General features: G+C 51.5%; 1 protein-coding gene across 1 annotated transcript; it reads right to left on the reverse strand.

Moving 5' to 3' along the window:
- Nucleotides 1-1,467: 1,467 nt before the first annotated feature.
- On the reverse strand, nucleotides 1,468-11,593 carry TOMM40 (translocase of outer mitochondrial membrane 40). Its single transcript, XM_053397829.1, has 10 exons — nucleotides 11,540-11,593; nucleotides 10,325-10,538; nucleotides 7,382-7,449; nucleotides 6,687-6,779; nucleotides 5,932-6,033; nucleotides 4,803-4,908; nucleotides 4,544-4,666; nucleotides 2,682-2,758; nucleotides 2,462-2,564; nucleotides 1,468-1,708 (listed from the first exon to the last, which is right to left on the reverse strand). The coding sequence occupies exons 1-10, from the start codon at nucleotides 11,576-11,578 to the stop codon at nucleotides 1,569-1,571; spliced, it is 1,065 nt and encodes a 354-aa protein (XP_053253804.1). The 5' UTR covers nucleotides 11,579-11,593; the 3' UTR covers nucleotides 1,468-1,568.
- Nucleotides 11,594-13,685: the final 2,092 nt, after the last annotated feature.

The raw sequence follows: 13,685 nt of genomic DNA on the forward strand, positions 1-13,685 counted from the left end.
AGTCTGGTAGTTGTTTTTCTCTTTGACATCTGGTGGGAGGGCGTTCCACAGGGCAGGTGCCATCACCGAGAAGGCCCTCTGCCTGGTTCCCTGTAACTTGGCTTCTCACAGCAAGGGAACCACCAGAAGGCCCTCGGGGCTGGACCTCAGTGTCTGGGCAGAAAGATGGGGGTGGAGACGCTCCTTCAGATATACTGGACCGAGGCTGTTTAGGGCTTTCAAGGTCAGCGCCAACACTTTTTGAATTGTGCTCGGAAATGTACTGGGAGCCAGTGTAGGTCTTTCAAGACCAGTGTTATGAGATTGGGGGGGGAGGGGGAGGAAGACAAGCAGGAAGAGTGGCTGATGTTTTTTTCGTTTTAATAGGAACCAGATATTCCCAACTTTGCAGTGGAGGGAGGCAGCTTTTGCCTTGCAGATTCTTCTTCTTCTGTAAAAGATACTCTCATTCCCATTAACTTATAAACATGATTTACACTCAGTCTCTGGCGGCAGGAGGGGAGGAGGGCATGCAGAGATTTCCCCCGCCACCTCCGCAGGAGGGCAGCAGCGGGAGGCAGGCGTCTCTCTCTCTCTCTCTTGCTATGGTCCCGTGGAGCTTCTCCGTGCAGAGGAGGTGAGGTTTGGGATGGCGAGGGGCGAGGGGCGCCATGACGTCCAGCAGAGGGCATTCTTCCTGAAGAACCTTTGATGGCAGGTGGAGGGAGAGGTGGAGGTGTAGGGAGGGAGGGGAGACTGAATGAAAAGCAGAAGGCAGCCGAACAAAAATGAAATCCTGGACTTCTAGGAGACTCGATTTGGGGGTGGTGGAATAATGTTAATAATAATAAAAAACGAGGGCAGCTTGTGAGTTCCAAAACATTCCACAGACTCACTGCAGAAAGGTTTGGGGGAGTCCTGGCGGTGGGTTTTTAAAAGCCCTGAAGGCTAAAGACTAGGATACACTGACATTTTTTTATATATAAAAAAATCTTCAAAAGTCCTGCCTCTGCCCTTCCAGGCTTGGGGGGGTCAGGAAGAATTCTCAGAATAGAAAGGAAAAGCAGGGAAGGCGAAGGGGGAGAGAACCATCGCAAAGCACCCCGTCCTGGGTGCAGGAACCGCCCCCCCATGCCAAGCCCAAACCGTTGTGCCCCCCTCTTGCCGCGCCAGCAGCCGCAGATCCCCTTAGAAAGAAGAAGAGGCCTTCCCCCCCCCATCCCCGAAGCAGCACCCCCCTCTAGTGGCAGCAGGCAGGCAGAGCAGCGATTGCAACTGCTTATGTCATGGGCGCCTTTGGCTCTTGCAAAAAAAACCGTACCTTGGGGGCAGAAGCCCAGAGGGGGAGACAGGAAGAAGCCCCCCAAGCCCCACGCAGACCCCTGCCCCCAAGTTCCCTGAGAACCAGCTAGCTGCACCCTGACGCGTCCTGCTCCATCCCCTCGCGCCTATGCTCCCCGGGCCCCCCACGCCCACCCCACTGAGGCGACCCCTAGCCAAAGGAGGATGCAGGTGGCGGGGCAAAGTGGGTGCGAGCTGCACTGAATCGGTGGGAGGAAGAGGAGGAGGAGGAGGAAGGGCTGGCGGGCTTAGCCAATGGTCAGGCCGAAACCACACTGGAATTTGTTCTTGCGGTGGTTGAGGAAGGCGCCCATCGCCAACGTGAGGGGCAGGGGGAGGAGCTTCTTCTCCAGGGCTGCTCCTACGATCCAGTTGCTGTCAACGGAGCCTGAAGGGAGAAGGGGGAAAGCCATGGTCAGAAGCAGTGGAGGCTGGCCGGCAGAACGAGGCGGGCCTAAACTGTATTTTGTCTTGTGTGGAATCGTGTGTCCCTCTCTCTCTGGCATCGTGTTCATACATTAGCATTCAGAGGCTGCCTGGGGTCCTTTCTGCCCACAGCTGTGCAATAATAATAATAATAATAATAATAATAATAATAATAATAATAATTTATACCCCACCCATCTGGCTAGGTTTCCCCAGCCACTCTGGGCAGATCCCAACAAAATATGATAAAACATCAAATATTAAAAACCTCCCTAAACAGGACTGCCTTCAGAAGTCTTCTAAAAGTCGTATACAGTGGTACCTCGGGTTACATACACTTCAGGTTACAGACTCCGCTAACCCAGAAATAGTGCTTCAGGTTAAGAACTTTGCTTCAGGATGAGAACAGAAATCGTGCGGCAGCAGCGGGAGGCCCCATTAGCTAAAGTGGTGCTTCAGGTTAAGAACAGTTTCAGGTTAAGTATGGACCTCCGGAACGAAATAAGTACTTAACTTGAGGTACCACTGTAATTGTTTAACTCCTTGACATCCGATGGGAGGGCGTTCCACACGGCGGGTGCCAGCTAGCCAGGAATCAGCATACTCAAAACGGAAGCAAAAAGGGAAACTCTCAAGCGGCCGGTCTCCCCACCACGCCTCATTATCCTCGGGTAGAAACATGCGGTCTAAACCAGGATGGAGACGGATGCCGTACCTCTGAAAAGTAGGTTGGCTTTGGGGAGGTCCAGCTGGTAGCCAAACGTCACGCTCGTGTCCTGCATGCGGGTGCTGGCTTCAAACTCCACCCCCACTTGCAACTGAAAGGACACAGAAAGGGAGGATGAGGAGGTGGTTCAAGGAAGGAACACTTCGCACCAACAGTTATTTCCTTGCTTTATTCTTGCCCCACAAACCATCACCAAGAGGCCACTAACCTGATCGCTGGCTTTGTGGTAATACGTGGCGTGTGCTCCGGCCTGCCCTAGCGTCAGAGTCCCAATCCAGTTAGGCGCTGAGGGGGGGAAAGAGAGAAAGAATCGCTGAGAACCCAGGAACCCAGCCTCTCCTTGGGAAAATATTAGGCCTTTTCCTCCATGGATCTGTCACTGGTCCTTAGCAGCTGAAAAAGGAGGAGTGGCAGGTCTGTGACCTCGTAGGTCATGGGTCGGCAAACTAAGGCCTGTGGGCCGGATCAGGCCCAATTGCCTTCTGGATCCGGCCCGCGGATGGTCCGGGAATCACTGTGTGTATCCCTCTCCCTCAAACAACGATGGCGGGACCTTGTCCCTCCCTCCTCCTGCTTTCTCCCCGCCTTGCCTAGAGGAGGAAGGGGGCTGGGCTGTGTTGGTGCCAGCAGCAGCAGCGCTTGAGCGGCCACCATTTTAAGCAACCCCCCTCCAGAGCCATTTCGTGTGCCGCTCATCATCCCACTGCCATCAGCCTCTGCTGCTCGCAAGACACAGGTAAGTAGCCACCGGGGCTCGTGGGGCTCTTTTATCATTTCCCCCCCCAAAAAATATAGTCCGGCCCCACACAAGGTCTGAGGGTCAGTGGATCGGCGCCCTGCTGAAAAAGTTTGCTGACCCCTGTCGTAGGTGCTGCTGGGACTCCAACACCAATTGGCCCCCAGCAGCACAGCCAACGGTCAGTAACGGGGATGGGAGTTGTGGTCTAGCAGTACCCGGAGGGCCAGAGGTTCCCCACCTCCAAGCTACAGGCAGCCACCATAGAGTTGGAAGGGACCCCATGGATCTTCTAGTCCACTGTTTCCCAAACTTGGGTCTCCGGCTGTTTTCGGACTACAACTCCCATCATCCCTAGCTAGCAAGACCAGTCATCAGGGATGATGGGAATTGTAGTCCAAAAACAGCTAGTGACCCAAGTCTGGGAAACACTGATCTAGTGCAACCCCCCTGCAATGCAGGAATACGCAGCTGTCCCATGCGGGGATTGAACCTGCAAACTTTGGCATTATCAGCACCACGCTCTAAACCAGAAAATATTGAGGAGCCCTCTTGCCTTTGCACCCTGCTTATGGGCTTCCTGGCAGCGTTTGGTTTGCCACTGTTGGAAACAGGATACTAGACCTGGTGGGCAAGCAGAGGTCATCTGTCCTGGCCCCGCCCTGACCCACAGCAAGATTAAAGGCCTTAAGCATTAGGGGCCCAACAAGGCAGAAAGGTGGCATTTCAAATACATGATGCAGCATATATATTTTTTAAGCAACTGCAACAAGGCCACAGAGAGCACCATTTTCCTGCATTTGACCTCTCAGCATCATTCATGTAATAAGTCCAAGGAAAAGCGTGGACATAGTTTGATTTTTATTTTCTAGTGCCCAGAACATCAAAGGCTGAAGTCCTATGAGATCTCCGTGTATAGGGCGGTATATAAATTCAATAAAAAAATTTAAAGCTCCACAAAAATCAAGCGTGGCTTATCTCTTAAGTAAACCTGCAAAGGCTAAGGTCTTCAAGCTAGCACTGGTCACCCCCGCCCCTAATCGCATGTTGAGAATCAGGAATGTTATCTTTTTTCTTTAAAGGAGTTGAAAATTGCAGCCTAATCCTTTCTGCCTCTGTTTTTGAGAGACAACCCTAATCTTCTGTGTGTACACTGGTGCCAAGGAGAGCCAAGCAGTGAGATATGCAGAACAGAGTTCAAATAGGCCCTAAATTCTGTATACCATTCCGCATCTGTGCGGCTTTTACGTATGAAACTGTTTTTACTGTGAAATTGCTTCGAGATGCTTTGCGGGAACTGTTTTGCGGGTGGATCTGGCAGGCTGTGTCGGTACCTGTATACTTCCCAGCAAGCGACATGACGGTTCCCTCCTCTCCCGGGCGGCGATGGTATACCAGCTCCCCACCCAGCGCCAGGCAAGGTGTGATGCTCTGTAGGTAATGCGCTACCAGGATCCCTGTGGGGCGGAGAGGAGAGGGGATTGGTCAGGACCTGACAGGTAGAAATACAGCCATGTGGATCACACCCTCAGGACAGAGGGAACCACGCCAAAGGCCAGTCTAATGAGGAGAGGAGAATGGGAGCTTTCTCACCTGAACCCACTAAGATATCGGGGTTCCCTAGCGTGACGGCTGCAGTGAAGTCTGCGCCCCGGTATTCCCCATCCACTTGCCAGTTCACGAATTTTGATTGCTGCGTCTGGATGGCCAGGGGGAGGAGAAACATTTGTTTTATTTGGCACAAGGAATTTGACACACAAGGGCCACATTGAACCACCATGTGATGGGAGACACAAGGGGCAAGAAGTCAGTTGCCGGTAGCCACTTGGGGAAGCGGGTGGCGCTGTGGGTAAAACCTCAGCGCCTAGGACTTGCTGATTGTCAGGTCGGTGGTTCGAATCCCTGTGGCGGGGTGCGCTCCCGTTGCTCGGTCCCAGCGCCTGCCAACCTAGCAGTTCGAAAGCACCCCTAAGTGCAAGTAGATAAATAGGTGCCGCTTACTAGCGGGAAGGTAAACGGCGTTTCCGTGTGCTGCGCAGGCTCGCCAGATGCAGCTTCGTCACACGACCCGGAAGTGTCTTTGGACAGCGCTGGCCCCCGGCCTCTTAAGCGAGATGGGCGCGCAACCCCAGAGTCGGACACGACTGGCCCGTACGGGCAGGGGTACCTTTACCTTTACTTTACTGTCAAGGCATTAAGAGATCTCAAGTACACAGCCTGGCCTTGCATGCAGATACATCTTCTCTGAGGAGACGCCAAGAGGCTGAATCGCTATCAAGTCATACAACAGGGAATCCCAGAGCCAATCCCTTTCCCCACCCTTGCAAATCCCCAAATCAAAGAGGGACCGTGGAGAGAGCAGACTAAGAGGGGGAGAGGCTGCATTTAAAATATAAAAATAAAGTAAGAAAGTCTTCTCAACCAATCCTAAGCAATGGACAGGGATTATTAGTCCATTAGTCAGTTGGTAGTCGTAAATTAAATGGGAATCTAGTTTTGCAGTGCAGGGCACCTCCCTGGTCACCTGAAGGCAATTCTGCTCGCCGTAGGTGATCAGGAAAAGAGGGATATTTACAAGCCTCATTCACAGGGCAGCAACATACCCCGTGACCCAAAGGGCCCAGGGCATACTGCAAGGCCTGGATCTGCAAGAAGATGGCAGCAGCAGGAGGACCTGTGGGAAGGGAGAAGAGGAGGAGGAGCTCAGCCAACAACTCAGTACCTGGAAGGCCACCTTGGAGCGAACTTTGTTTGTGAGCTGGTGAATGATCTGTGCATTGAGGCTGCCGCTGTTGTCCATGTCCCCTACCAGAACGGGGAAGGCCTGAGGCAGAGAGAGGAACAAAGGCACGTTCAAAGGCTAACCAATAAGTAACTTGTTTAGGTAGCGCACTTATGCCAAAACATTCGGGAACTAAGCTGTTCGAATTCTGTTCCAAGGTACAGTCTAAAGGGAGGCTATCATAATTACATGAAATACAACTCAGAGAACAAAGTAAAGTAGAAAGAATAAGAACAACAGGCACAAATTGTAGGGGGTTGGACTAGATGACCAATAAGGTCCCTCCAACAATTCTATGATTCTATTATCAAGAACCCTCAAATTACCAATCAATGAGTACCCAAATAAAACTATTTTAACTTGAGTTATACATTTTGTTTGATTTCATTTTGTTTCAACTTTATTTTATTAAAATATTTATAACCCGTTCTCTAACCTTGAGTAACAAAAGTTATGGCCAGAAGGATCTCAGATTCGTGTTTCTATGTCGTGTAAAAGTTGTTTGTGCTTTTGCACGCCATCCCAAAACCTTTTGCTGCGGGAGATTAAATGGTATTTTAAATAAATAAAATGGGAGAAAGTGATCCTGACTGAGACAGATGAGAGACAGTCAGGATGACCCAATTATTCAGCTGCCTAATATGCACAAAAACAGCACCTATTGTTTCTCCCCACCACAATGCTTGCAAACTTACCTCTGTGGGGCTCAGCTGCTTTGTCCCTACATACGTCACCCCAAAGTGGTAATTGGAGTCGCCAACCGTACTGAGAGCCACCGTGTGATTGACCTTAAGAAGGCAACAAATGTGTGAAACGGCAATGTGAAAATAAGATGTAGGAACACAACAAGCCAATGTATACCAAGTAAGTCCATCTAGCCCAACACTGACTACACTGACTGGCAAAAGCTCTCAAGTATTTCAGACAGGGGTCTCTCCCTAGTCATGTGGATGCCAATAAATGAACCTGTGTCCTTCTGCATCCAAAGCAGATACTCTAGCACTGAGCCACAGCCCTCGGCAACCGCTTGCCAGATCGCCTGGGGTGAGTGACAACTGCTTCCAGGTGACCACACTTTGAAGCCTTTGTCAGTTCAGAATGTTCTCTCTCTCTCTCTCATATTTTAGGCTGATGCACCACAAATACCAAGAACAGATAGGACTGGATAGGCAGTTACATCAACATTTGCACAGGTTAATGCAAAATATTGCTTGCAAAAATTACTAAGGACTAAAAACAGGCTTGTGTGCTGCAAACCATGGCTTACTGTTACAATAGGTTTTTATCCAATTCATTCACTGAGTAAGCCCATTGAAATCAAGACTTAGTTAGATGCAACCCAAGATCTCTAGAGTGAGATTGCCTGCAAATTCAAAGGAGTCACTCTTACCTGGAAGTGGTTGCTGAGACCTTTATTCACAGTCAATTTCACGCCCTCCATCTGGATGGGGAATAATTCTGAAAAGTTGAGAAAAGAGGGTGTCAGATCATCATATGGTCACGTTATCGCCGTTCAAGCTTCCCTTGCTCAAAACGAGAGCTATTAGGGCCTCTCCCAGAGATGCCCAGTGTCTGATTACAAGGAATGCGTTCAAATTCCCACTTGGCCGCACTCTGGGCCTAGCCTACCTCTCATTGCAAGGCTAATGAGAGAGAACCCAGCACCTGCAATCCTGAGCTGCTTGAATGAAAGGCAGGACATGCTACAGGCAATCAGGAGAGTGTGTGGAAATGTTTTCCATGCTGGGTGTCGGCACGGGTAAGAAGGCAGAGCCATGAGATCCAACCTTCAGGCCTCTGGCAAGAAACCTAAGAAAGCAAACATCTTTTGGAAAACAGGTCTGATATGCACCAGCTGAAGTCTGGTCTAGTGTACACAGGCAGCTGAATGAATTGGTAGAATAGGATGCACCACTTCAGGCTGTGTGTCTCTGCGGAAACTGCTATTTTTGAATGCTTTCCTTGCATTAAGGGGGAGGGGGGAAACCTCCTGCAAATCAAATAACAAAATTGGGGTAGCCAGTGTGATGAACTCCAGGTGCAATTGGACTGCAACTCCCATCATCCCTGACAACTGGCTATACTGGCTGGGCCTGATGGGAGTTGGAGGATACTACATTGGCTGTCCCTGAACTAAATTATCACGGAAGGGAGAAAGGTTCCAAGCTAACCCACACTCCCGGAATGTGCTCGTTTCTCGCTTGCAAGTTTTCCATGCAGGGGTACACACACACACAAAGTGATTCCCACCGACCCTCTAGCCCAGTCCGTGTTGATCTAACCACCTCGTCCCACAGCATGGGTGAGACCAGGCCTTAGACTGTTTAAATGAAGAGTTGGCACTCGGCATTGAAGGAAGCAAGGGGGACTATCAACATTCACGCTACATAAATGAATGAAACTAGTCCCGATACATTGTGCCTACTGTTAGCCTTTTCCACACAAGAAACAAGAAGTCAAAAGGAAATGGTCTCCCTAACTCTGGACTAGAATCATTTTTTAAAAAGCGCATGCGAAGATGGAAAGCAGCTTCGGGAAAGTGACAGCCCCTCTGACACCTCCTGCCTAAGGAATGGAATTTTTTGGCCAAGCTATCCTTGGCCATATCACAAGTAATATACACCCTGTGTTAGGAAAGGGGAACCAAAGGCACAGGGGCAAAATGCAGCCTCTCTCTGGCCCCTGGAACAGCGATGCCCTCTCAAAATGTGTCTGCAAGGTTTTTGGAATAATTATATGATAGCTATTTATGTAAGTACTCTGCACAGCCGGAGGACATGACAGATTACAGGTGGCGGCCATTTAGGCGTGTCCAATTGACGTGCAACTACTGACATGCCAGTTCTTTTCACCTGGAAGAGGGTAGAACGGGGGTGGAACGGGGGAAGGGGCATGCTTATGCACACAGGGGCCGGGAACGGAACCCTTGCATGAAACGGTCACTGCCTGTACAGAGCCACGTTCCAGAGTCTGGTGTGACCACCATAGCATATAGCAGCCTTGCTCAAGCCAAGCCTAGGCCTGGTCAGTGGTTGGATGGGAGATCAGATGAGAAAAGCACAGAAAGCCTCTATAATGATCCATCATGAAAGAAAAGCAAGCAGGAGGACTAATAAAAAGAATTAAGCATTTACCACAAAATCAAGGATTGTTAAAAAGTGAAAGACCTTCACACCTATACATATGTCACTTTAAGCTGCTCAAGCTTAGAGGGTTTCTGTCCCTGCGCCATTTTATCCTCACAAAGACCCTGCACGGTAGATTAGGATGGCACTGTAACTAGCCCAAGATCACCTAGCAAGCCTTACAGCTGAGTGGGGATTTGAACCCTGGTCTCCCAGGTCTCAGTCCCACACACTAAACTCCACTGCACAGATGTACAACTGAAAGCCAGCAAGGAATTTTCAGTTTTTCTTAGAAGAAGTTTACAAATAATGCCAGCGCTGCTATCCCCATATTGCACATCGAAATAAGGCAGGCATGGCTAAGGTCACGTGGTAAGTTCATGGCCAGGGGTCAGCAAACTTTTTCAGCAGTGGGCTGGTCCACTGTCCCCCAGACCTTGTGGGGGGGCCGGACTATATTTGGGGCGGGGGATTAATGAATTCCTATGCCCCACAAATAACCCAGAGATGCATTTTAAATAAAAGGACACATTCTACTCATGTAAAAACATGCTGGTTCCCGGACTGTCTGCGAGCTGGATTTAGAAGGCGATTGGGCCAGATCTTGCCCCCGGGCCTTAGTTTGCCTACCCATGTTCATGGCCAAGGGGAGATTTGAACTGGCATCTGCCTTGGCAGCTCCCTCTTAGCCACTGAGAAGAGATAACAGATCAGGGTCTCTGCCCACCTTCTGGCTAACCAAGTCTTTAGCACACATCGCTGCTAGGTTATCGTGAAAACGTAGCAATGCAGCTTTTGCTTTCAGAAAAGAAACTGGGGTTCTCACTATTTTGATGGGAGCACTCTCAGAGCATGTCTTACTTCCATGCTCCCAGGATCCAAAACAAAGGCGCATAACAGATCTGGGTCTGCTCAGTGCCTGGATGAAACACCACCTGGGAAACCCCTAAGATGCAGCTTTCATTTTACATGATGGAACATGCAATATGCATGAAATAAATAAAATCCAAGAGAGGATCCCAGAGTCTGTGCACAGACCAGACACACCAGAGACATGCTCTAAACATGCAACTTGCATGGCAAAATATGAACTCAATAAGCTGGAAATCCAACAACACGGAGACATGAGCTTCTTTTGTTTTAGGAGTACAAGAGTCCCATGAGATAGATGCTGCCTTCCTTTGCCATGTGCTGGTGGAGCATTTTACCTTTGCATTTGCGGTGACACTCCTCGAAGGTGCCTGGGTTGGGAAGCTGGTCACACTTGTCTTCTGTGGCACGATCTGCTGCTGGGGGAACCAGCCCGCTGACAGGGGGCATGGAGAATCCCGGTGGAACCGATACGAGGCCAGAACCTGGCCCTGGCACGGCAGCAGGGGGCGCTGGGGAGCTGGCAGCCAGGACATTACCCATGGCGAGGAGCTAGGGAGAAGGAAAGAACTGCTCAAGCGGAAGGTTTTGTTCAAGGCCTTCAGAAATGGCCATTCTTCAATGTGACAGCCTATGCTTTGCAATGAGCAAAGGTTGGAATATGGCCACCAATTCCTAGTATCAGGTTCAAAGCAGCAGACCAATGGCCTGGGTCAATCTGCTTCCACTGGTTGTTGACCAGTGGCAGGACTCATCAACAGAAGAGACAGAGAAGTATCCTGGCTTAATATAGGACAGGGTTGTAGCTCAGTTGTAAGCTACATGCTCCACATCAAAGAGTCCCCAGCATCTCCAGGAAGTGGCGGGGGGAACTCCTGCCTGAAACCCTGGCAGATCTGATGTGTTTAGACCACTCTAAAAGACACACCAACATCACACTCAGAACAAGTCTAGAAACAAGCTTCTCCATGCTTCCCCACTTCAGGCTATGGGGCTTCAGGCTATGGGGCTGTAGTTCAACATCTAGGGACCCACAGTTGGGGGAAGGGTGGTCTAGGGGTGAGTGGACATAGATCAGCAGCACAACCCAGTATAAAGCTCTTATAATAGTGGCCTAAAAGCCTGAGAGTATTTAGCTCAATACTGTGTACACTGATTCACAAAAGCTCTCCAGGGTTTCAGGCATGGGGCACTGGCAGCCCTACCAGGAGATGCAGAGGACCGAAACTGGGACGTTTGCCCTACCACTGAGCCCCTTTCTCCTAAAAAGGGGGCACTTCTGAAGAATCAGGGTATACATGCCAAGAACCACCTGGCCTGAAATGCTTTTACAGTACAGTAAGAGCAAAAGAAGGGGAAGCTTGCGATACTCAAGACTGCCGTCCTGTGCAAGCGTCTGAGCTGACATTTCCAGGACTTGCAGTTAGGCTGCAGTCGTAGGAAGCTGCCTTATACGTCTGACCACGGGGATCCACCCAGTTCAGTCCAGTTCATACTGGCTGACAGTGGCTCTCCAGGGTTTCAGAATTGTGTGTGTTTTTCCCCAGCCATACCTGCAGTTGCCGGGAGACTGAACCTGTCCCCTTCCACATCCAAAGCAGATACTCTAACCACTGGGTAATCGCTCACTGGGTCACCTGTGGTGAGTGGTGAGGACTTCCACACAATGAAACATTTGTAAATTCAAAGTCCTCCCCTCTATCCTATTCCAGGCTGATGCACCACAAAGCTGACAACAGCCCTCAAAGTTTTCAGCCAGGGCGTGCGGGAAACTCTCCCAGTCCTACCTAGAGTTTCCGGGAGACTGAACCTGTGCCCTTCGCCATCCAAAGCAGATGCTCTATTACTTAGTTAGCGCTCGCCAGATCACCATTGGTGCTCGGGGGGCACTTCCAGGTGGCTCTACGATGAGGCTTTGGCCAATTCAGAATTCTCCCCAGCATCTCCAGAAAGTGGCAGGGGAAACTCGTGCCTGAAACCCTGGCAGATCTGATGTGCGTGTAGCTGTAAGGTAAAGGGACTCCTGACCATTAGGTCCAGTCCTGACCGACTCTGGGGTTGTGGCGCTCATCTCGCTCTATAGGCCAAGAGAGCCGGCGTACAGCTTCCGGGTCATGTGGCCAGCATGACTAAGCCACTTCTGGCAAACTAGAGCAGTGCACGGAAACGCAGTTTACCATCCCGCCGGAGCGGTACCTATTTATCTACTTGCACTGGTGTGCTTTCGAACTGCTAGGTTGGCAGGAGCAGGGACCGAGCAACGGGAGCTCAACCCATTGCGGGGATTCAAACCACCGGCCTTCTGATCGGCAAGCCCTGCGTGTAGCTGTAGACCACTCTAAAAGACACACCAACATCGCACTCAGAACAAGCCTAGAAACAATCTTTTCCATGATTCCTCACTTCAGGCTATGGTGCTACAGGCTGATGCACCACCAGGGGCTCTCTGGAATTTGAGGCAGGAGCTTTATACCTGGGGGGAGCGGGGGCGATGCTGCAACTTGAACCTGGGATCTCCTTGCGAGGAAGCCACATGCTCTGCCGACGAGCTGCGGCCATTCCCTTGAAAGCGGGAACCGGTGGCTTGGGCCGAGGGAGATCCTCTCGCAGCAGGAGGGGTTCCCACCCCCTGGGCCCACCCCACCCCCCACCAGCACCCCTGGGCCCTCCCCTCCCCCACCCTTGGGCCCACCCTCTCCCAGAGCTCCTCCCTCCCACTCCCCTCACTGCAGACTCCATTTTGGTTTCCCCTCCTTCTCCCCTCGCGTGCCTGCCGCCCTCCCTGGCTGCCTAGCTGCCCTCCCTGCCCTGCTTCTCCCCCCCCCCCTGCTTCTCCCACCCTCCCGCCCCGCCGGAGCCCCGCCGCCCTCCGGCCCCGGACTCTCCTGCCCGGCTCCCAACTCACGCGGTGGCGGCGGCGGCAGGAAGAGAGGCAGCAGCAGAGAGAGCCGGAGCCGGGGGACACCCGAACCCGCCTGCCCACAAACCCCGCCCCCCAGGCGCCGCCATTGGCCAGCGCCGCCCGTGCTCGCCCTCCGCCGTGGCGCGACTGGCTGCTGCGCACACAAGCCTCGCCCCCTCAGGCAGCCCCCCTCCGTGGCTCGCAGGCATGGCCGTATCCCGCCGCTTCCGCTCCAAGGAAAAGCTCCCCATTGGTTGTGCTCGCCGTGCCGTCCGCCCCGATTGGGCCGGTTATGGGAATGAATCCGGGCTCCTCTCGGCCATTGGTCTCCTTTTCCGCGGGGCCGCCGCGTCCCCATTGGTTGTTTTTCGAACGGCGCTGGGGATAGGGTTCCCTGCCGCCTTGTCACTGGCTGCTTTTCTTAATGGAGAGGCGGAGCGACCCCCGCTAAGCCAGCAAGGTCAGCTGCGGAGAACAGGAGCAAGGTCAGGTGGCCACAGAGCTTAAGGGGCAAGAGTGGCCCGCAAAAAACCATAGAGTTTGATAGGTGGGAGGAAGTAAAGGAAAAAAACCTCACGGGCGGCGCCATCTTTGTGAGCGCCGTTAGGTTCCGCGCGCCGAAGGTTTCCATAGTTACCCACATGGGAGGCTTGTAGGATCCTCGCCTTTCCTCAAAGTCGGGCCAACGCCCAGAATGTTGATATATTCCCCATATATATATATTATATATATATATATATATTATATATATATATATATATATATATATATATATAATTGCTTCTTCCCCCCAATAT

This window comes from Podarcis raffonei, chromosome 8 (assembly GCF_027172205.1).
Source record: "Podarcis raffonei isolate rPodRaf1 chromosome 8, rPodRaf1.pri, whole genome shotgun sequence".
Taxonomy (NCBI): domain Eukaryota; kingdom Metazoa; phylum Chordata; class Lepidosauria; order Squamata; family Lacertidae; genus Podarcis; species Podarcis raffonei.